The sequence below is a fragment of the Phycodurus eques genome, chromosome 5 (assembly GCF_024500275.1).
Source record: "Phycodurus eques isolate BA_2022a chromosome 5, UOR_Pequ_1.1, whole genome shotgun sequence".
Lineage (NCBI taxonomy): Eukaryota > Metazoa > Chordata > Actinopteri > Syngnathiformes > Syngnathidae > Phycodurus > Phycodurus eques.
The window spans coordinates 4,224,534-4,248,250 of record NC_084529.1 but is presented as its reverse complement, the minus strand read 5'-3'; the positions used below and the strand labels follow the sequence as shown (position 1 = coordinate 4,248,250).

The window sequence follows — 23,717 nt, the reverse complement described above, 5'->3', positions numbered from 1 at the left end:
ATGATTGTTGAAAAGACGCCTGCAAAGTTGGAGACGAGTACTGGCGAAACAATAGCTGGACCAACGGTTTCCCTGAATGATTTGCAAGTGCTGAACAAATCCGATGATCATGAAATGAAAACCCTCAAGACTCCTGACGTTCCAGCAGAGCTGATTGTGAGCTTCACCTCTGAGCAAAGTGTAACTGAGAAGAGTCCGGTCAGTCCCGTCCCCACAAAGTCTTTTTCTGCCAAACGCAGGAGGGCTACAGATTGTCCAGAGTTATCTCCTCTCACAAAAAAACAACAAAGGAAACTACTTCAAAAACATTCCAAAAGTAAAAAAGAGGCAAGTAAACCATCTTTTGAGACTCCCGGGTTACAAAAACTAAAAAAACCTTCTGAAGATGATCGGCTCAGTAGTCAGGCTGAGGAAAAAACAGGAGCCTCAAATATAGATTGGGAGAAGCTCAGAAGGTGGGTCATGAAAGGGCAAAACGTTACAACTATTACTGTTGAATCAGTAAACGCAGAGAAGACAAATCCAGAAAAACGGACATTGCCTGGCGCCAATGTGATAGACCTGGAAGCTCCCCTGAGACAGAAATCTGAGCGTTGGAACTTAAAGCCAGTCATTAGTGAATGCGGTAGAGTCTTAGTTCCTCACGGTTTGAGGGATCTGCCATCTTTCAAGTCTTTCAAAGAGACGGCAAATGTTGAACAGTTCCCAAGCCCTACAATAGCTCCTGACGCGGCTGAAATAGAGGAGCAGCCCAGCGTGTTTCCAGAACTGGCAGCCTGTGGGATGGAGGTAATGGAATCCAAGACAGGAAGTCCAGACCAAAGCACAGTTCAAGACTCTGAGGACGGTGACGATCCAGTTCAACCAGAAGGTGTTCATGAACACACTGGTCCTACCTATCATGATCAGTGCACTACAAAGCATGAACCGACATGCATCCTCACGAGGAGAAAGACATCAAAACACCACCTCGATTTAAATGAAAATTCAAAAGATCTGACTGCAGAGACAGGTCCTTCTTTGAAGAAAAACAGATTTGACCTCGACGTGATCATGATTCCAACTGACACCGCAGTGGCAATTGAGCAAGACTCGACGGTGCAGTCGGTCAACCCCGAAGAAACGACAAATACGGTAGAGCAAAGCAGGGTGGACGACCCTCAAAAAAGGGAAGGCTTGTTGGAGACCCAAGGAGACAAAGGTCAAATCATCAGCAGGCCTCCATCCATTTACCCAAAGTGGAATAGGATTAAAACACTCAGGAAGCACTTAGACATCTCGCGGGAACACTTTAAAAAGACATGTAAGTCTTATTTTTCAATTCAGTGGTACCTTGAGTTACGAGTGCCCCAACATACTTGGTTTTCAAATTACGAGCTGTAGCTTGGTTTATTGTTTTATTATTATTATTATTATTAGTATTTTTAAATGGATTAAACTCCGTAAATCAAGGTACCATGGTACACTGGTGCGTTCATTGTGATTTTGACTTTCATGCAGTGTCCCTTCTGTTTTGTCTTGACAGGGTGGATGCACTTCCAACCCCCATCTCGCGCCAGTCAAACTCTCAAAGAGTGTGCTCGGGTTTATTCTCTCAGGAAGAAAACGCCAATCTCAAACTCATCGACAGATGCTTTAAATTTACTCGCTGATCTGGCGCTGGGGGCCACGAGTGAGCAGGTTCCGTCACAATCAGACCAAGAAGTTGAGAGGCAGTCCCAGTCAGGTTTGAGGAAGAATGACGAGCCCAAAGATGTTACCAGTGCTGGTGAAGTTTCAGTTCTTTATACTCTGCTAGGGCAGCCTGTCACGAGAGTCACATCATCACCAAGCCCTCTCGTGGAAGGCACTGCGTTGGTTAGTTTGTTGTGTAAAGAACATGGTTACTCATTACCCCTGTCTGCCGCTATACCCTCTGGTTTACCGGGTACACCCTTCCAGGTGTCCCCTTTAAGTGGTTCTACTGGATTGCTGCACAGGCAACATGGTATTCAGACACCACAGAACTCAGATGATCTGGAAGACACAAATTGTGTGCCCTCAGACCACCTAGGGAAATGGATGAATTTGTTCAAGCGCTATCGCAGTTTTGTTTCTAAAGGTGAATCTGTCCAAGTGACACGGCAATGGAAGGAAAAGTATGACTTCAATCGAGACAGCAGGTTTTCAAGCGACCCAAAGGACCGAACCGTCATCCGAGCCTTGCATGGGTATGTACAAACCTGAGACAAATGATAACGGTCGTGTCTTAGCTGGTTGATTTCAGTGTACATATCAGTTTTTCTCATTTTTACAGTCCATGGGATTTATCTAGCCAAGACACCAGCGAAGACATGCAGCTCATTGTCAACATGTGGATTAGTTTCTTCTACAGCCGCTCAACAGCGAGGTTCGTTGACATGGGCTCAGACGTTGTAAACCCCCATTCAAATGAGTGTAAGCATTCAGAAGCAGAGATTACAACCCGGGCTCAGTCTGAGCTCGGCGAGGATCAGTTTGCTCTTCCACCAGGTGTAGAAGATACTTCAAAACGTTCCGTTTCTAACGCTTCGGACCTCAGCGGGACCTCCTCTTTGGATCGAGAATCTGAAATTCTGGACTTGTCTCTTGAGAACCCTAATCGAGTACAGTTTCTGTCATCAGATCGTCAAGTCAATAGAACAGAAGCATTTAACTCGCCCGGTTCACTTGACTTGGGCTCTAACCTTACAAACCCACATTCAGAGATTACAGCCCTGGCTCAGTCTAAGCCCAAGGTGGATGCATTTACTTCTCCAGTGGATGTAGAAGATACTTCAGAACATTCCGTTTCTAACACTTCGGACCTCAGAGGGACCTCCTCTTTGGATCGAGAATCTGAAATTCTGGACTTGTCTCTTGGGAACCCCAACAGAGTAGCGGTTCCCCCTTCAGATCCTCAACGCAACGGTACAAAAGCATCTGACTCACCCAGTTCACCAATAGGACTAAAAGAGGCACCAGCATTTCAGGTTGGTTCTGATGTTACATTGATTTAAAGAAAAAAAAAAGAAACGACCTCTAATGAGTTGTCTGTTTAATGATTTGGTTTTTATTCAAATGTTTTTTAAAGCAAAATGTTGTTGTTCTTCCAGAGTGACCAAACCACGATTCTCTCTGCAGAGACTCTGAATAAAAGCAGCAGCAAGTGCTGTTGGACTCTTTCACAAGACGCTGGCTGCCTGCAGCACACTGAGGCACCCTCTGGAAAAGAGGATGTAAATTACGTACAAGGAGAGCTTGAGATGGTTTCAGTTCAGACAGAGGATCGCAGCAGTATTGTTGGAATGGACCGTGTGTTACATAACTCTAACAGAGACAAGACGGATTTAAAAGGTGGCTCTGAAAATGCAGACCCAACAGAGCGGATCGGGTTGTTCAAATGTGGAAGATTTTCATCTTTTCCAGAAAGAGGGCTCTACAAAGAAGCAAGTGATGCAACTCCTCCAGTGCTTCAAATAGAATACAAAGAATCAGATCAATTCTGCAACAGAAAACTCTCGGCAAGGGAACAACCAGAAGCAGACCAGGCTGAGAACCTAAAATTCACACAGCATTCTTGTCGCGGACATAATCACTCGGTAAAAGGATCAGATGGGAAGGATAACTGCAATTCTGCATTCACTGCGGAAGATGGTGATTTGAGCGATCAGCCGGTATTTATTGTCTTTGACAGTGACGATTCAGAATTGGAAGATCACAGTGCAGAACCTAATCGCAGAGATTATTTCGAGAAACAGCTGCTCGAGACTGACGTTGAATTACAGTCGAGAATGGTGTGTCAAAATAAAGCGATCACAGATCACGCTGTTTCGGGATACACTTGTGTTTCGGTGTCAGAAGTGGGTATTACTCATAATGCATCAACATCTGAAATTCTCTCTCTGGTAACCCGCAAGATGGAAGGAATTACTTCCCAAACAATGTCCAGTGTTGAAAGAGAAAGCCTGAACAAAGCAAGGGGTACGTTCTCTTTTGGTGTAGGTACTGGTGGAGACGAGAAGGTGGCTACCATGGCTCCAAATCATCAACAACCTCATTTAATTCAGTGTGAAACTGTAAAACACTCAGGATCTGATCTACAATTAGATGAAAACAGAAGAGATAAGGTTCAAGAGATCCCCTGCGGGGTGATCATTCCATTGAAGAGCTTTTCTGGAAAAAATACTACACCCACAGACCTGCAGGGTCAGGTTGAAGTGGTTGTTCGTAACCACACAGGAACCCCTTCTCCCAGAAGCATCCCAAAACTGTCGCTTTGCAGAGTCTCAGTGCTTAAGGTTGGTGAAACCAGCCAGCCTCATATTGTAGCCGGTACTGATGGGACCATACCTGTCACAGGAGATGAAACGGTGTGTACCATAGCTCAACATCAACAAAATCATTTAATTCAGTGTGCAACTGTAAAACATTTAGACTCTGATGTGGGATTAATTGAAGAAGGACGCGATAAGGTGGAAGAAATCCACTGTGAGGTGAAAATCCCCTTGCGAGGCTTCTCGAGTAAAAATACTACACCCACAGGCCCCATGAATCAGGTTGAAGGGACTGTTGGGAACCATACAGAAACTGAGTTTGTCATAGCAACCACTTCTCCCAAAAGCGTCATAGAACTGTCACCGCGCAGAGTATCAGTGCTTAAGGTTGGTGAAACCAGGCAGCCTGATAATGCAGGCGATACTGATGGCACCATATCAGTTGAGGGAGATGAAAAGGTTACTGCCATAGCCCAAACACATCAACAAAGTCATTTAATTCGGTGTGAAACTGTAAAAATTAGTGGAACTAATGTGGAATTAATTGAAGAAGGAGAAGATAAGAAGGTAGAAGAAAGCAACTGTCGGGTGATAATTCCCTTTAGGGGCTTTTTCATAGGAACTGGTTCACCCAAAAGCATCCGAAAACTGTCACCATGCAGAGTATCTGTGCTTAGGGTCAGTGACACCAGCCAACCTGATGCTGCAGGAGGTAGTGGTGTTACCCTATCAGTTGAGAGAGGTGAAAAGGTCGCTACTATACCCCGAAATCATCAACAAAGTCATTTAATTGAGTGTGAAACTATAAAAGATTTAGATTCTGATGTGGAATTAACTGAAGAAGGACAAGATAAGAAGGTCAAAGATATCCACTGCATCGTTCCCCTAAAGGGATTTTCCAGAGAAAACACTACACCCACAGAGCCCCAGAGTTTGGTTGAAGAGGCTGTTTGGAACCAGAGAGAAAAAGACTTCTTCATCAGAACTGGTTCTCCCAAAAGCATTCTAGAACTGTCTCCATGCAGAGCATCCGTGCTCAAGGTCAGCGGAACCAGCCAGCCGGATATTGCTGAAGGCCGGTCGGACAACATTGCTGTTCCTACAACTTTGGATGATAAACCGAAATCAGTAGGTAGCGCTAATCCTTGTAACGAAGTCTGTTCAGATGTTCCTCACCCTAGGATTCTACAGAAGATCGACACAAACTCGAGCCCAACTGACAAATGGAGTCAGATTGAATCAACCAATATTACGCCCACGCTTGGTCAACCTTCAAACTTGAATGACACCAAGGACAAAAATGCAAAGCTAGCCCAGTCAGCGTCTACCTCACAAAGCTTACGATTTGAACCTTCGGATCGCTTGGTTGTTATATCCCAGTTAAAAAGCAAACCAGAGCAGTATTGCTTGGATATACCAACTTACAGGATGAAATTATGGAAAACAAAATGCAGATTCTACATATTAGTAACATCGGGGGATGCCTTCTTTGAAGAAACAAAGGTACAAAAAATTGGAAATCATTTCCCTGTGATTTTAAAACGGTCTCTTTGGAAAACATTTTTTTACAGAACTTTCTTTTAAACTTTCCAAAGGCATGTTTAGAAGCAGCGGGTCATACAGCTGTACAGCCAGACCAGTTCTTCCTCTATGAAGAGCATTTGCCTTTGCTTATCATTGTCAAGAATGAAGACATCTCTGCGCACCTTTCTCAGGTACCTCAGCAAGATATGAATGATGGAACTTGTTTTAAAGCTCCAATATTTTGGCGACTTAGACCTCCATAGAGCGACTCTCTCAAAAGTGTCAATTCCATTTGAAATAACATGTCATACGAGTGTCCATAAGAGGCCCCTGACAGCTACTTCTGTTTGACCCAGTTTTGTAGCCGCTTTTTCCATATTTGGCTATTTTCCTCTGATTGGTTGCCTCTGTGTTGAAGACCCACTTGTCAGAGGACATGTGTTCGCTAACTCTGGAGCGGAGAAGTAGGCGGAGATCTTCGCTAGTGACATAGATAAGCTTGAGAAATTCGACTGACCTGAGTTCGGGCCTTTAGGCAGAAACTTTTTGGAACTCAGGGATGCGTGGATGATTTTAATCAAATTTCACATTTACTGCGGCACCATAAAGACAAAATTACATCCCAAATTCAAGAAAATGTTGGTTTGGCAAAATACGGGGCCTTTAACTAGTTTACGCTTTGACTCTGATTTTGACACTTTTACGAGAGGCTTTTTTAAAACAAGCACCTGTACTTCTCCTAGATTACAGAGAGCACATTTGCCACCTCTGGATTTTGGTCTCTTGTCATTTCAGGTTCCACATCTACTCGAGCTGAAAAAGTTGCCGGACGTGCTGTTTGCCGGCATTGACGAACCGCACGATCTTGTAAATCTCACCCATCAGGAACTCTTTCTCAGCGGCGGCTTTGTGATGTTTGACAGGTCATCGCTGGAATCCCTCAGCCTGGGTGCGTCATCTTTTTCCTGTTTGTGAATTTACAGTGGTACCTCGACTCATGTCAACATGCCAAAATGCACCCCAGTCTGATTGTTGCCGACCCTTTAGACGAGGTGAAAAGATTCTTGGAGGTCGTGCAAGAGCTGAACAAAACGGGGAAGTGGAAGTGGTTGTTACACTACAGAGACAGTCGACGATTCAAAGAGAATGCAAGGTAGGGTAGCCCCTTGACTGTGTTCAAAGTAAAAACTTGATTCATTGACCTGTTTAAGGCTAAACCCATTCCTCCCACATCCAGGTTCAGTGCAGAGGCGGAAGAGAAGAAGCGCTTCTTTAGCTGGTCCCAAGAAACGGGACTATGCTCAGTCTTGCCATATCATGAATGTGACGCCAAGTCCAGGGATCAGCCTGACTATCTTGCGTGTCTGGTGCACTTGCAGGATCAGAATATTGCAGCACGTTTCCCTGTGTTTGTAACTGGTAAGTTACCATGGCACCGTATAGACATTTTCATCATGTTTGCAGACGATAGGCACTGGTGTCCAAAAGCGATTGACTACTGCTGACCTGAATTGAAATCATGACAAGAACTTGCATTTGGAGCTGTTGCCACCCGGATGTGCGACATCGCGGTGAAAAGGTCCAAAAAAGACATTTTTACCATGACATCACGCCTAATCCCGGGTGGCAGAAGCTCCAGTGATCTCCGAGGGCACCACAAGTAAACAAACCTTTAGCTGTAATTCAAAACTGCCAGCCGGAGTATTCTGGCACCTATTGTTGACAACCATTATGAGATGTCCTACAAATGATGGGTCGCTTTTAACACCCTCCTTACGACTTGTTTCTTTTCTTCCAGATATAAGAACCGTTAATGAATTTGAGAAGAATGGAATTCTGACGACAACCGTTAACTCTTTCCTGATGCATTTTTCTACTTGACGCATGTCCTTGCCTGACCTCATCTGTTGTGCGCACTTGCACTTGGCAACACAATGCAAACAATAAACCTCATTTCTTAATTCACTGAAAACATACTACCTTTAGTCGAGGAGCATTTTTATATGCGGTACAAAATGTTGCTGTTTTGTTATGCCGGTTTTAGTATTTGCGTTTTTCTAATAATACGACAGTACCGTTGTATGATTTAAATTGGGATTCTATATTTAACGGTTTGTAAAAGATGTTTAGTATTTTTCTGACTGTTTATGTGTCTGTCTAAATTAAAAAGCAGCAATCTGTATAAGATATATTTTGACTAATGTCATTGAAATTATGTAATAAAAGAAACATATACTGTATTAATGATGGATTCATAAACAGCAGAAAGGCGTGGTATCTTTAGCAGGTGTGAAAGTCAATCAAATATAGGGTGTCCGTAATTTCCCCAAAAGATAAGATGAAAATTGTGCTATAGAAACCATTTAAATAGTTTGAGAAAGGCCTTAATTGTCATTGTGATACACACACAAAACTTTATTATTTAACACTTTTCTGTAAACGGGAGCCAGAATGTGACGTCATGTGTTACCATGGCAACAACGACGGGCAGCAGCTAAGGCAGATCCCAGAAAAGCAAGTCTGGCCAATCACAAAGCAGAAGAGAACAGCGGAATTCAGGCAGTGCAGAATTTGCATAAACCTATGTGCTTTGACCACAGAGTCATTTAAATCTATTCATACTTGTATTCTGTGTAAAACAATGCTACGCTGTTGCAAAATCCCATAAATTCTTCTAGCTAACGTGAATTTCAGTGTGGACTTTTGACTTCGCTCAAGGAGTTGAATAATCCTACCAACGTATTTATTTATTTAACATTTGAGCCTTGACGTTTTGCACTTTTATGTGGGAAAGTATTTGAATCAGCATTTCTACTTTGACCAGAGTACTTGTACTCGAGTACAAATCTGTACTTTTTCGCCACCTTCCGGTCGTCGTCGTTGACAGCTTTGACGTCACTCGGCGGGAGGGAGAAGAGGAAATGGACGCCGTGGCCAAACGCACAAAGTTGGAAGTGTCAGCTCTTCGTTTCAATTTAATTTACGCGGACACTTTATGGGCGATGTGGCCTAATCACGTTTCGACCGTGAGTACGAAACGCAGGTTAGTAGGAATTTAGATTACGTGAGCATTTTAATTTCTTCTCGGTCTGTGAGATCACGTGAGTCATATGCTGCGTTCAAATTCCCCACTCGAAATCGGGAGTTTAAAGATCGCAACGTATGTCGCAAAGTTATGAGGGGATTCAGGATTGTCGATCGTTGCACCAAAAATGGGTGCCTGGGATTAAACACCTGTCGAGCATTTTGCTGTCTAACTCTTTATTAGACAACAGCAAGTTGTGCAATAACACCGAACAGTTTTACATGTGCTTTCAAAAGTTTTGAAAAATTGAAATTAAGTTCTAAAAACGCCTTTTAATCTTTACAGGTGGGCTTTAGGGTGGAAAAAATAAAAAATCCACCGCAAATGTGAGTTGTTTTGGGGTTTTTTTTAGAAGCTCACTCACAAATCAGAAAGTGGCAAAATAGTTAATTCCACTTGAACAATAAAGCATAAAGTGGACGTGCTGTGACAGTTAATAGTTCCGACGCGTGGGCGATTGACGTAATCTGTAATTGCCGTCATCGAGGAACGATCGTCTCATTCATTGCTCCTAACATTTATCGCCGCTCGCCCCCGCGCCCTTCTGTTGATCTCGTCGTTTCCTCGATGGGATCTCTGGAGGGAGGCGCTAACATGGAAACAGAGGAGCGAGGAGGTTGGAAATAAAGGAATTATCCAGATTCCCAGTCGTCTCGAACGCATCATGAGAGCAGCCCACTCCAAGCGCCAGTGTTCTTCGTGCGCCTGCGCAGTGAGCATCCCGGGGATGGGTCTCGTCGAACGAATCAAGATGGCGACTCTGGCAAAAGCGCCAGCGCACTTAGCGAAGTAGATGAGCCGAATTGGCCACTTGAGCGGCTTTCGTGGCGCCCCAGCGGGGCTCTGGTGAAGCATGACGCTTTGGAGACGGGATTGAGCGAGACTGAGGAGCGCTAACGACGATGTGCGAGAGCTATGGCCGCTCGCTGCTGCGTGTGTCGGTGGCGCAGATCTGCCAGGCTCTGGGCTGGGACGCCGTTCAGCTAACCGCCTGCGACCTGCTGGCCGATGTGCTGCAGCGGTACATCCAGCAGATGGGCCGAGTCTGCCATCGCTACTCGGAGCTGTGTGAGTGCCGCGTCCTCTATTCACCCCTTTTCTACTTTACATACAGTTGTTCTCTCTCTCTCTCTCGCTCTCTCTCTCTCTTTTTTCTCGTTTGCTTGAGTACGCGATCACGATGTTCTCAGAATAGCGCCCCCTAGGGAAAGTTGTCAAAAGTACAGGACCGTACACCGCTGAAACCTCCAGTTGCGTTGTGGGTCAAATTGACCCAGTTTAAAGTGGACAAATGCAGAAAACATACTTCAACACTCCTGTTGTGTTGTAGGTCAGAGTCCCTCTTTTTGAAGTTGTTAATCCTAGAGAAAAATGTTCATCCCTTTTGTCGTGTTGTGGATTTTAACGTTAAAACGGGTCAGTTTGACCCAACGAAAAGTTTGGACGTGGTTAAAAAAAAAAAGTTGTCAACTTTATACGGGTCAAATTTTGACAGTAAAATGACAATAAAAGCACTTTGTACTAGAATTTTCCTGCAATTTAACACAAAGGTAAAAATATTGTTTCAAGCGTGTTTTGGACGTCAATTTGACCAACGATGCAAGAGGAACAATCAAATATATTATTTTGGAACAATAAAAAAAAAAACGTTTATTGATAACCCACAACCTAACAGGAAGAATAACATTTTTGAGAACAATGTGTTTTTAGCAGTTCAAACTAGACTTTACACCGATCGGATCAGCTTGATCGGTATCGGACGATTCATTAGCATTTTATGCTGATCGGCTTTAATGCCATAATTCGATCGTTGATCGGCTCCGCAAAAGACATTATTCCGCGTCGCCATCGTGTACGGTATATTTGAATCCAGAAGCTAGTTTATTTTTGTCACGTGTCTTTTCACGTAGTACTGTAAATATTTGAGCACCAATAAAGTTATTTAAAAAACATGTCTGTGAGGGACAGACAACACTAGAGGACTTTAAAAAAAAAAAAAAAGCGTAGAAGTTGGACATAATAAAGATCGAAACATATAGAAAATGTAAATTATTAAAAAAATAAAATAATTATAAAACTTAAAACTGGGTCAATTTGACCCACAACACACCAGGAGGGACAATTGTTTTGTATTTATGTTTTAATTTTAAAACAGGTCAATTAATACTGCAACAAATTAGGCTGAAAAAAAAAAAAATATATATATATAGTTTTTTCTTTCTTTCAAGTTTTCAACTTGAAAACGGGTCAGTTTGACCCACAACAAAACAGGAGGGCTGAGTAGATTTTTCCATGTAGCTGTACTTCAGTATTTGTTTTTGCCATTGAGGCTGATACTCAAACCAATAGTATTTGTCAATATCAGTGGTGGCAAGTAATCCAAGTACTGTACAAATACTTTGCAACTGTACAAAAGTAAATTTGTCTGGTATCTGTACTTCAGTATTTATTTTTCTGATTACTTTTTACTTTAACTCCCAACATTTCATACAGATATCAGTATACTTGATTCAACTGAAATGTATTAGGCGTAAAAGTTGAATAAAACATTAATCGCCGTTCTAACGTATGTTTGAATTGACATGGCAGACGGGAGGACGGATCCTGTGCTGGACGACGTGAGTCAGGCTTTCAGGCTGCTGGGGGTGAGTCTGAGCGAACTGGACGACTATGTCAACAACCTGGAACCCGTGGCCTTCCCCCAACAGTTGCCCTCCTTCCCCGTCAGCAAGAACAATGTCCTGCAGTTCCCTCAGCCCGGCGCGCTCTTCGCCGAAGAGCGGAAAGACTATATTCCGGATTACATGCCGCCACTGGTCTCTTTACAAGAAGGTGAGTTCCCTGTTAGCCGTCATTTCACAGGCCTAACAAACCTCGGTTGGCTCAATTGTTCAATGTGAAACCTCGAGCGAAATGTTCACTAATATGACGACAAGAAAGTTTGTTTCTGTACTTTTGTAGTGGAATAAGGTGGGTGGACTTGCGATAGCCATAGAATGCAGGTGACATACAATTTACATTTAGAGTTATACAAGAGGAGTTTAAAATTGTATTAGTGTCATTGGATTGTAGTTTGTGGTATATTTATTGTTTAAACTAGACTTTACAGCCGATTTTATCGGGCTGATCGGTTTCGGCCGATATTTGGCGTTTTATGCTGATCGGCTTTAATGTCATAATTCGCCGATTCGATCAATGACGTCATTGATCGGCTCCGCAAATGACATTTACTCCGCATCGTGCACAATATATTTGAATCAAAAAGCTAGTTTATTTTTAACCTTGTCGAGTGTCTTTTGACATAGTATTGGAAATATCTGACGGGCAATAAAAGTTATTTAAAAAAAACCAAAAAACATGTCGGCGGTGTGAGACAGGCAACACGTAATGCCCGGATCTGACTACAAGACAAAATTTTGGTGTGGGTGAAGTCATTGAATTAAAAATAAAGTCCTTTAATTACAGCCAAGTCCTTTCGAATACTCCCCCCCCCCCCCCCCCCCGCAGTAGTGGCAAGTGTAGACTTGTTTCTTCCGCACTTGCGAGCAAATTGTGCAACGCGTGCCATCGACATGCTCGTCACAAATCGTCTTTTTTATTAAGTCCACAATGATTCCCTCCCTCTTGCCACGCTTGTCCGTTGCTTTTCTTGGAGCCACATTGAGTCGGGAAAAATGCGAAAATATAGGCCAAAAGGCACACGGTGACGAACAAAGTAAAGTAGTGACCGACCGCGACGCAGCAGCGGCTGAGACTGGCGGTCCGCCTCTACGCAGCGGGGGCACCGCCCGACACAAAATGGAGGAATGAAGCGTTGGCGCACTGCGATAAGGTTCGACCGTCGTGCCATATTTTTGTTCGGTCTGTGGTTCTTAAATGGAATCTTTCAACTATGGAAACGTTCGGAAATCAGGGCTCCACGATACTTCCTTGACACCAATTGCTGCTTTTTATAATTGGGCTTTTTGTGCCATTTTGTAGACTCTAAGGCTCATCACACACCGAGTGAGGCGGCCAAAAGTGACCGGAAAATTGCAAAAAAATGAGTTTGATACCTGTGTTTTAGAGGCATCCGAAAATCGGACCTGTGCGAAAATGAAAATGATCAACGATTGTCGCTATGTGCGTAGTACCCCGCTTTACACGCATGTCTCCTTTTTTTTTTCCCCAGAAGAGGAGGAAGAAGTCCTTCCTGACACGGGCACCTCAGCCGAAGCTATGCAGGTGGCCATGGAGGAGGACGAGGAGGACTTTGACGACGACGAGACGGTCAACGACGAGAACTACCCGCTCAAGAGGCCCCTGGACAGTCCCGACGAGGCCCTGGGCATGATGCCCACCTCCAAGCGGCCGCGGATGCTCCCCGGCCTCAGCCCAGAGTGGGGCCCGGAGCCCCGAGAGCCCCTCACCTCCCTCAACCCTCAGCGCGTGCCTCCTCCGGGCATGCTGCCGCCTCACGATACCCTCGACCCGCTGTCGCCCGAAACCCCACCGGGAGCCCCGCCGTCCTTCAGACCTCAGCCTTCCATATCAAAATACCCCGATCCAAAGACCCTCAGCACCCCTACAAGAAAGCCGAAAGTCTCCTCGCCTGGGAGACAAAGAACTAAGTCCCCGAAAGTGCTCATTCCCGCCTCAGGGGGTGGCAGTCCCATTCATTCTCCCCCTAAAACTTCCAAGGAGAGGAAGAAATCACCAGGCAGGACAAAGAGTCCGAAAAGTCCCAAGAGCCCGAAGGCGGTGGCGGCCAAACCCCCCCAGCCGCCGACTAAGACGGACGCCGTTCACAAGCTGCCCTTGTCCGTGCTCAGCGAGCGCATGGGCAAGGAGAACATCCACGTGCGGCACAACGTGGACGACAAGGAGCCCGACCGGGCCCCCTTCCTCAAAGCCGAGCCCGGCAACGGCGCCATCGAGGACTCCATCAGCGCCGTGATCGCCAAGGCGCGTTCCGAGCGCGAGCCCGACCCCTTCGCTTTCTCCTCGGGCTCCGACTCGGACAGCAACGGCTTCTCCAGTCCCAGGAGGCTGACCATCATGGAGCCGGCCACGCCCAAAGCCCCCCCCGGCGCCGGCCTCTCCGCGCCCGCGCCGCTCCACCTGCAGCTGGGCCCGGGAAAGTGGACCTTGGACGACTCCATCAACGAGGTGATCCGGAAGGTCCACCGAGGCGGGCCCTCGGCTCAGCCGCCCGACCGCGAGGAGTACGTGTCGTCCGGGTCGGCTTCGCCTCCGACGCCCGAACCGCTGCTGAAGATTTTCGAGGAGAAGTCCAAGTTGTCGGCGCTGGACGTGAAGAAGAAGCTGAAAAAGGAGCTGAAGACCAAGCTGAAGAAAAAGGAGAAGCCCAAAGACAAGGAGCGGGATAAGGACAAGAACAAACTGAAGGACAAGAACAAGGAGAAGAACAAGAACAAGGATTTGTCCAAGGACGGGAAGATTCTCTGGAAGGAGTTTGGCATGAAGGAGGATGAGCTCGTGGGCCAGCGGGACTTTGCGCTACCGGAGGGCTCCGTCAAGAGCAAAACCAGGGACGGAGACGGCAGCACCAAGAAAGACAAGGACAAGCACAAAGACAAGAAGAAGGACAAGGAAAAAGGCAAGAAGGACAAGGAGAAGAAAGACAAGGGCAAAGACAAGAGCAAGGACAACAGGCAGAAGCAAGCCGCCCTGGCGCCCATGGCCCTGGGGGAGGTGCCCGCCCTGTTCGGCCCCTCTTCCTGCCAGCGTCCGCCCCCTTTGTTGCCCGTCCTCCAGGACGGCAAGAGCAAGGACAAGAAGAAGGACAAGAAGGAGAAGAAGAAAAAGAAGGAGAAGGAGCGAGAGAAGGCCAAGGAGAAGGAGCGCGAAAAGGAGGAGAAGAGGAAAGAGAAGGAGCGGGAGAAGGAAAAACGGGAGAAGGAAAAGGAAAAAGAGAAGGAGAGACTGAGATTGGAGAAGGTCTTTCTCTTGGTCCTTATTTTTCACAAATGTAACTCATTGTTTTTTTGTTTTTTTTTAATATATACACCAAGTAACTCAAAAATTACTTTTCTTCAACTACTACAATAATGATGAACATTTTAATAAAGTAACGTCATAGAAGTCGACGTTTGTGTTCATCAAAATGGCGCCGAACAATTTTAAAGATTAGTGTGTTTGAAGATAATTACTGGAAACGTGCAAAGACTGAGAACTACGCAGAACTGAATTGTGGCGATATCGTGTCAATTATAATTAATTATTGTTTATTATAATTAAGTAGTAAATATTAAGAATTTAGATTTTTTTGATAATTTGTATTGTTCTAATAATAAAACAGGTGGCACGGTGGTGACTGGTTAGCACATCTGCCTCACAGTACTGAGGACCAGGGTTCGAATCCCGGCCCCGCCTGCGTGGAGTTTGCATGTTCTCCTCGCGCCTGCGTGGCTTTTCTCCGGGTTCTCCGGTTTCCTCCCGCATCCCCAAAACATGCGTGCTCGGTTAATTGACAGCAGTTAACGAATGAATGACAAATAATAAAGCACACTGGTTCTCCTTGTATTCAATCAATAAGACGTTTGCAAACATCTGCTTTTGTTTTGGAGAACAATTCTCGACATTGTCTGACTTGTGCGTTGCTTTTGCGCAGGTGAAGGCGGACGCGCCGGTGGTCGCGCCCTCGCCGGTCATTCCCAGGCTGACGCTCCGAGTGGGAGGCCAGGACAAAATGTAAGTCAATGGAAACGTAACAAAATGTATTCATGCTCAAATTGAGTTGTTTTTAACTTGTTTTTAACTTCACTTTTTTTGATATTTATATTTTATATAAAATTTTTATTTTATATAAATGTTTTAATATTTTGAATATATATATATATATATATATATATATATATATATATCTGTCATCCAATTCGGCGGAAGGGTAGCAAGCAGTTGCCCAGTGGCAATTTCATTTTTTTAGTGGTAAACAACACTGATGGATGAATATATTTTTTTAAGCAATTATTTTTGTATTCAATTTTAAAATATATATATATTTTTTTTAATTTAATTTTTTTAAAATTATAAAATCAATTTGTTTATTTGAAATTCAATGTTTTAAAAACTCATCTGATCATTTTCCCCTCGGAAGGGAATTCACTTTCACTCTGGTGCATTTCTCATGAATTTTAAATATTAAATTTAACTTTGTTGAAAATCTTTTCTTTAAAAAGATTCCTTTGAAATTGAATTTACATTTTTAAAATGCCGTTTTGTTACACTAGTTATAATCCCTCAAGGGGACTTTTGACTTTCACTCTGGCGCAGATGGAGCTTGTCACAAAAACATCTACTTTTCATGCTATTACTCTGATTTTTGTTTGTTTGTTTTTGTTTTTTTTGGGGGGGGGGGGTGTTTAATGACATGGGTACAAGTCTGATGAGTTAGACTATAAAAATGAAGATGATTTCATATCAAGTTAAATCAATTTTACTTCTAAACAGGCGTTGCCTGAAGGCAGGTCAAGAACCAAACTCCTCATCCATTACATGTTGTTATTATTATATACATATATATTTAACTTAGAATATCCCAAGATGAAGCTGAAGTCATCCTATATTGTCCTGTCTCCCCCACCCCCACCCCCACACCCGCAGCGTAATCAGCAAGGTGGTTCCGAACTCTGAAGTAAAACCTCCGGCCCCCAAGATCCCCGCCGCCAAGTCGACCCCCGCGATTCGTCCCCGGTCGCCCCCGCCGCCTCCCGCCCTGTTGCCGGCCCTCCCGTGCGTGACCGGGCCCCCCTCGCCGCTGCCCCCGCCTCCCGCGCTGTCGTCGTCGCTGCTGCTGTCGTCTCCGGGCCCTCTGATGTCCCCCGCCGCCTCCCTCAAGACGCCCGTGCGCAGCGTGGTCACCGAGACGGTCAGCACATACGTGGTGAGTGGACGGCGAGGCGGTGACAAATCCGCCACGCCGGCGTCCAGGGGCGGGCTTTGACATTTCGTACGTCTTCCGCTTTAGATTCGAGACGAATGGGGAAACCAGATCTGGATCTGTCCCGGATGCGACAAGCCGGACGACGGCAGCCCCATGATTGGTTGCGACGACTGTGACGACTGGTATCACTGGTAAGGGAGAGTCCACCGTTAATTTAGCATCAGGCATCAAGTAGGTACCTTTCAGTTCTATTTAACCTCTGAGGCTCGATATTCCAAATATTCAGAAATGCATTTCAATTTTACCGTACATTCATACATTTCATTTCCTGGGCACGGAAATGACACCAATTGAGCGGAATGGCCCGAATACAATAACAATGGTGCTACAAAGATGGGGGATGATATGACAAGTGTTCAGTTGAAGAAGTTGTTGACGTTCTGTTTTGCTGCGTTCAGGCTTTGCGTGGGAATCCTGACGGCGCCCCCCGCAGACCAGCAGTGGTTTTGTGTCAAATGTTCCAGCAAGAAGAAGGACAAAAAACACAAGAAGAAGAAACACAAACCGCATTAAGTCTATGCAAAAAGCACATTTTTGTTTTTCTTTGCAAGGGGGGCACACATTTGGAAGGACTTGAAAGCCATGGAGCACTGCTGTAAGATTTAAAAATTCAAAATAAAGAAAGAAGAAGAAGGAGGAGGAGGGGGGAAAAGAGCAGTGGGTAAGAGCGACGTGAGGACTTTTAATGATGTCGTCCCGGACGGACCACAAGGGGGAAAAAATGCCTTTTAAGCAGCGCGTGATGAGCTGGCTGCCTTCTCACCAAAACGCTCACGTTTCCCGTTGCAGGAGATTCGAGATGACACATTTCTCTTCTCTTCATTCCCGCTTTCAATGCACATAATTGAAAAGAATTGATATCCCCCCCGACCCCCGCTGTATAAATGGCATGTAAATACCAATTCTCAAGCCAAGTGCATTATTATTTTATTTTGTTCTTCCTCTTAGGAAATGACATGGTGACTGCATTTTCAGGTATCAGTTTTTAACGCTGTAATTTCTGTACATTTTTTTAAATTTAAAGTTTGTATTTTATTTCACTCCCTCGGATACTGCGCATAAAAAAGTTGGGGGTGTTGGGCATCGAAGTGGACGTCCTTGGAAATTCCACCGCAAAAGGCCGATATCCCCAACCTTTTGTGCGTCGTGTATGTTTTTGTCATACTGTAGCTGTGCTTATGATTGTGATTCATTGAAATATTTGATTATTAAAGATGAAGAGTCTGCACGTTGGCAGACTTTAAAGACGGAAATGCCCTGACCCCCTAACAATTGTACATTTCACTTCTCAAGTCTTCGTCCTGTCTGTCGGTCGTCGTCATTATCCCCCCAGTAGCTGTTTTGCATTTGCTTTACAAAAAAAAAAAAATTGACAAAGCTGTTTTCAGAGATTGACTTCATTTCCACTCAGTTTTCTTCTCAATTGTCTACGTGACGTTTGACAGATGGTCCTGTACTGGCAACCAGTCCAGCGTGTAGTTTTTTTTTGTTGGTTTGTTTGTTTGTCCCCCCCCCACCCTTCCCCTCCACTAAATATTTAGAGTGGGCCCCCCGCTATTCACAAGGGGATGGGACCAGGCCCGAATGCGAATAGCGAAAAATCTGGCGGATGAAGCAGATAAATGGTGTCCATTATAAAAACAAATCGAAAAACAAAACAAGATAAATAAAACAATCAAATAGCAGTCGGTATGGCGATTCTCAAAAGTGTGGCATGTGAAATAATTGCTGAACTATAAATAAAATGTATAGCATTTAAGACACGGAATACTATCAAAAATAATGAGGCTTGTAGTTATGCGTACAGCCGCTTAACATTTTGTCTGTCAGTACAGTACGATATTTGCTTTTAAATTGTATTTAACTTCTAAGTACAGTACAATACATTTGCATTGAAACGTTGACGTTCGTTCTGAAACATTTAAGGACTTCTGAGTGCAGTACATTTGAAGTGAATCGTTTATGTGGAGTTTTTACTGTCCTAATTGGAAGTGCAACGATGTTAATGTTCCGACTGCGTCATGGTTTAAGTGGCCGCCACCACAAAACACGACGTGTGGCAAAATGCCAGTCCATTGTACTTGTCACCGTCTATTATATGAAATTAAACTGTGACATTTGACAAAATGAATGAACGCTCGGACTAGAGATGAAACTAGAATAGTGAAAGTTGAGCGTTATTTGGTGTTAACGAGTTGTTTTACGAAACAAAACAAACACCCGGAAGAATGCTCTTGGACTTCCTGTAGTTGCAGCTCGACGGGTTTTTCTCCCCACAGCGCCACCAAGGGTATGGGAGGACCAAGAAAACAGCACAGCTGACGTTTCTGTTACAAGCATACGACAACCTTCGATAGCTCAGTTGGTAGAGCGGAGGACTGTAGAGGCTCAAAGCTGAAATCCTTAGGTCGCTGGTTCAAATCCGGCTCGAAGGAACTTTTTTTTGTTTGATTGCAATCACATCAATTTTGTAATTAATCGGGTTACGTGTAATTAGTTAGTCCCCCAAACACTGTATCCGACGAGAGGCATCCTGGCTGGATTAAGAGTTGTCGATTGAGGATTATTGAATGCAATATTTGAAGAATCCATGTAATGTGTGGGCTCACGTTCCCGCATTCAAAGTGCTCGTCCGGGCGCTCCCTGACATTCATACAAAGCAGCACTCAACTGCATTTCAACATTCCCCTTTCAAATATTCATGTCAGGAAAAAAAAAAAAGAAAATATTTTTCTGGATGATCAGAGGACGAGGAGCACAGCCTGTCAAATGTGGAAGCAGGCCGCTCTAACGTGACCTTATTTCTAATGAATCCGTGTCGTGTCGAGACGTACTATTTAATTTCTCTGGGGATTTTTTATTTTTTTTTGACTATGCGGAATGTGGCAAAAAATATGAGGGAGCGCTTTTCAGTGGGTTATGTTACACGTATTCACTTGTCACTTTCACTTTGCCTTCACAATTGTGTGCGGGAACACAATTGTCCAATGCGAAGACAAAACGTACGAGTTGAATTTGTTCCATTACCGCACTTGTAACTCAAAACTCACGTATCTCAAATAAACTTTACCCAGTGAAATGAAGGGAAATGCCAATAATTTGTTCCAGCCCACACACACACACAAATAAATAAATAAAAATAACGATTTTAATAAGAAAAATAACATGCTACATTATTGTAGTTTTGTCAAATATACAGTAATAATATCATTAAATAGAAGGTAAATAATTAAACTCTGTGTGCATCATGATTTCATGCTTCAATGCCCATTGACATTGTGTTCCTTCTAGTGTGTGTATCAGGGCCACTAGGGGGCAGTATGATATAACATACATAATACACGAAGAACACTTTGTTGACTGACTCAGTAAGACGTAGTAATACAGTGGAACCCTACTCTCGGAACCGGGCCGGACTGCAAATAGCAAAAATTACCGGATAATTAACGCCCATTAGAATTGCAGTGGGGGGGGAAAAAAAAAATAGATGTCTTTTTTTTTTTTTTTTAAACAATTCTCTTAATAAGCGGGGCTAAACCACAGATCAGTGATTTTGGGGCTGTTTCCCCCCACAAAAAAAAGGAATTAATAAATAAAAAAGATGAAAAATGAACTAAATTATTGAGCAATTCAAAAACATTCAAAAAAAATGAAGCAATTTGTTTTCCTAAAAAAGATCAGAGACTAGGTGAATCTGCAGGCACCAAACCAGGTCCACTGTATTTGTCATTTTTTTCCTTTGGGGATAAAGACAATATGCCTATGAGTATTGCCATATTGTCTCTCTACGTGTGTTGCTCCACCATTTGTGTTCAAATATCCATTGCTTAAAGCGTTATAACTACCACAACATCGCTGCTAGTTTAGTTAGCCTGTCTAAGGCGTTTTGCATTGTTTATTAGCACTAAGCTAGCAGATCTCCGTAAATGATGTGGTTAGGTTAAATACACAACGTCATTCTCAGTTTTGAATGTCAACTGGGAATGGCAACCAACAGCTGAAAATGTTTTTGAAAAATTGTTTGTTGTCTGCCAAACTGCTCTGTGTTGTGAAGTTCCCCGCCTCCGTTTAGCACTCAAAGAACAAATCAGCCAAGCGACGTCTCGTATTTCCAAAACCTCCGAAGTTGGGTCACTTGTCGGTACTGGTTCCACTGCACACGGCTATTTGTCGTTATTGAAGAACACATAACAAAAGTGCTGGGGGTGGGCTGGCGCTGATGAAAGTCATTTCAATTCATGTCAGTGGGGAACATTAATCTGATATAAGTGCTAAATGGCACAGGCACATATTCTTTATCCTGTGTGAAAAACAACAACTATTACTGGAGTTCACTGCTCTCGTTTACGAGCCCTTCTTCCTCATGTATATCATATGTCTGTATTATACTGCCCCCTGGTGGCCAAGGCGCACACCACAGAAGGAACAGCACGAGGTCAACGAGCACTGAAGCGAAGCATGAAATCCTGATGCACCAACTCTTAAATTATGTACGTTCTTTTTAAAATTATGCTATTACGGTTTGTTTTTATAAAGTACAATACATGCCATTTTTTTCTTTATTAAAAACACGTAACAAAAGAATTGCATTTTTTTTTTTTGGGAATGGATTAATGGCATTTCAATTCATTTCAATGGGGAAATTGATTTGCGATACACTGAGAAAAGTATAACAAAGCTGTCATTCATTGAATTGTTTTTTTTTTTAAATTCAAATTGTTGAAAAATGTTAGTTTAAAGTCATGTATTTTTTTGAAAAATGTATCTGTTCTGGACTGGACGCCATAACATTTGAGGCCTGGAATCCGACAACAAGTTTTTGTCCGGGTAGACGTTAGCCTCTCGGGGTCGGGAGGCAGGAGCAGCTGCTTAAACGTAAATATTTCCCTCACGTAAACCAGAAAGCCGCCATGAAACGTTAAATAACGACAATTTAAGCCTGCGCCTTGCGTATGAGCACTTCGACTCGCTACCGTGTGTTTCTCAACTAAACTAAGCTAAGCTAGCAAGAGCTAACGTTACGGCTAACACTGGTCATGTTTGCTAACTCTAAAAAAATAAATAAATAAATAAAAAGTTTACAATGCACATGTAATAACAAAAGCTAATGGCAAATGAAAGACTCTTATTTAATCAAAGCTAAAATATTAGTTGTGACGGATTACAGTTATCTACTGTTTATTTATTTTTTTCCCCAGTGTACTGTGGTAAATTCAGTTGATGGTCCCGGAAGTTCAGGTGCAACAGTAGACATGTTGAATGTACAAGTTGGTCCCAATATCGTTCGGCAGCGAGTGGGATGGTTTTACTGAAGAGGGGCGTCTATTTGAATGAGCAGAGCCCCTGTCGGCATAGCTATATTAAAAAAAAAAAAAAAACAAGCAAACAAAAAACTTTTTTTTTGGGGGGGGGGATGTTTGCCCCCACACGTAGGGGCACTTTGCCTATAATAAGGGCACTCCTGGGCGTATCTGTTTTCAAATGTAGGGAGTGAAAAATAAAAGTCGTCAGAAAAATAAATATTCAAGTAAAGTAGCGATCCCTGGACAGTAACAAAGTATGAATGGTTACTTCCCATCACTGCCGTCACCATGTTAGTGTGCATTGCTGAACTTCTCATCCGGATGTCAATTAGTGCCACCGAGGGCAGTGGCAAAAGTGTCTTGCCGCAGGCGGCGCAATGCATTAGTGCACCATGGGCTGTCACAGGGGATTATTTCAAGAGTGGGGGGGGGGGGGCAGGTCCACGCTCGGATGCACCCGGGTGAGGAGAGAGGGACGCGCTGGGCTGCGAGGAAGGCAGGCGGCTGGCAGGCAGACCGAGAGAGGAGAAGCCGCCGACGACAGCGTCCGTCCGTCCCAGTTTGGCCCTAGTGGATCTCGCCTTGCACAGCACCCATGTTGGAGCACTCCTCCGAGCTGGCCCTGGTGCAGAGTCTGTACGCCAACAGCATGCGCTGCCCCCCCACTGTCAGGACCGAGGACCTGCCCATGAGGTACGTTTGGCGTTTACCTCCCACGCACGCACTCACTCTTTGTCTGGCCTGGATGTGATCCCAACTGATGGCTGTTTTTGTGTCTCTCTTACTTACGGGCGTGAATTCTCTGTTGGTGCACACTTGAATTTTAAATGTATTTTTTTAAAATTTCAACGTGAAGAAGATAAATCAAGTTGAAATTCTTTCTTTTTTTCTTCTGCCACAAAAGGCACATGGACACGTCACGTTCAATGTCATGTGTAAAAAGCATGTCAAATATTTATCTAGAGGCTTCGTGACAGATTTTTACAACGTATACTGTGAAAGATGGATGCATGCAGGGATAGACAGACAGCCAGCATTTTCTGTAGTTGTTATCCTCATTATGGTGGCAGGTGAGCCAGTGAGCAGTCCTATCAGGACTGTGAAAAAAGATGTGGTTATGTGTGCCTTGTGCATCTTTTTCCATCAGAGCCCCCCACCCACCCTCCAGCCCCATCTCAGCCCCCCCCCCCCCCACCCCTCGCCAATAACAAATGAAGTTCCCTCCCTTCCCTCTCCATTTTGAGAGCTTTCCAGACTCGGTCGCCATTCTGCAAACACTTGCCGTTCAAAAGTCAACAAACAAAAAAAGTGCACCTTCCAAAATTCAAGGCGACGCACGCTCAGGTCGGGAAATGGCCTACCCTTTTTTTTTTTTTTTTTTTTTTCCATGCTTTTAAATGCATTACAGGTTGGGTTGGGGTGGTTGGGGGGGAGGAAGCCATTTTGTACAGTAAACAACAAAAGCGTTGTACATGTGGTGGGATTACAGTCGTAATCATTTGAGATTAAGGAAGAGGCGGCTCCAGTGTTAAAAGGCGCCTCATCTGGAATCCACTGCAACAAACACACCAAACATCAACAATTGC

At 44.1% G+C, this 23,717-nt stretch overlaps 3 protein-coding genes and 1 non-coding gene across 8 annotated transcripts in view; all 4 read left to right on the top strand.

Moving 5' to 3' along the window:
* LOC133402846 (uncharacterized) lies at positions 1-8,038 on the top strand. Of its 2 annotated transcripts, XM_061677054.1 has the most exons (9): positions 1-1,303; positions 1,526-2,210; positions 2,297-2,990; positions 3,114-5,777; positions 5,870-5,989; positions 6,594-6,747; positions 6,846-6,951; positions 7,036-7,217; positions 7,597-8,038. In XM_061677054.1, the coding sequence occupies exons 1-9, from the start codon at positions 1-3 to the stop codon at positions 7,677-7,679; spliced, it is 5,991 nt and encodes a 1,996-aa protein (XP_061533038.1). In that variant the 3' UTR covers positions 7,680-8,038. The 2 variants fall into 2 exon arrangements, with proteins under 2 accessions (XP_061533038.1, XP_061533039.1); XM_061677055.1 differs by lacking the exons at positions 7,036-7,217; positions 7,597-8,038 and having other exon boundaries at positions 6,823-6,913.
* Positions 8,039-8,852: 814 nt separating this feature from the next.
* taf3 (TAF3 RNA polymerase II, TATA box binding protein (TBP)-associated facto) lies at positions 8,853-19,679 on the top strand. 3 transcript variants are annotated; one of them, XM_061677368.1, is made up of 7 exons: positions 8,855-9,951; positions 11,473-11,715; positions 13,058-14,823; positions 15,497-15,576; positions 16,489-16,768; positions 16,853-16,959; positions 17,227-19,679. In XM_061677368.1, exons 1-7 carry the CDS (start codon positions 9,786-9,788, stop codon positions 17,339-17,341), a joined length of 2,757 nt encoding a protein of 918 aa, XP_061533352.1. In that variant the 5' UTR covers positions 8,855-9,785; the 3' UTR covers positions 17,342-19,679. The 3 variants fall into 3 exon arrangements, with proteins under 3 accessions (XP_061533353.1, XP_061533352.1, XP_061533351.1); XM_061677367.1 differs by having other exon boundaries at positions 13,055-14,823; XM_061677369.1 differs by lacking the exons at positions 16,853-16,959; positions 17,227-19,679 and having other exon boundaries at positions 8,853-9,951; positions 13,055-14,854; positions 16,489-16,611.
* On the top strand, positions 19,176-19,263 carry trnay-gua (transfer RNA tyrosine (anticodon GUA)). Its single transcript is given in 2 exon segments — positions 19,176-19,212; positions 19,228-19,263. It is a non-coding gene; the product is annotated as a tRNA-Tyr (tRNA).
* Positions 19,680-22,609: 2,930 nt separating the features above from the next.
* The window catches only part of LOC133402845 (CUGBP Elav-like family member 2), a 36,494-nt gene continuing 35,386 nt past the window's right edge, over positions 22,610-23,717 (top strand). For both annotated transcript variants that reach the window (XR_009768569.1, XM_061677051.1), the window contains exon 1: positions 22,610-22,824. Coding sequence is in view for 1 of the 2 variants with exons in the window: in XM_061677051.1 (XP_061533035.1) it covers positions 22,727-22,824 (98 nt within the window). In the remaining variant the exon portion in view is untranslated. The remainder of the gene's footprint in view (positions 22,825-23,717) is intronic.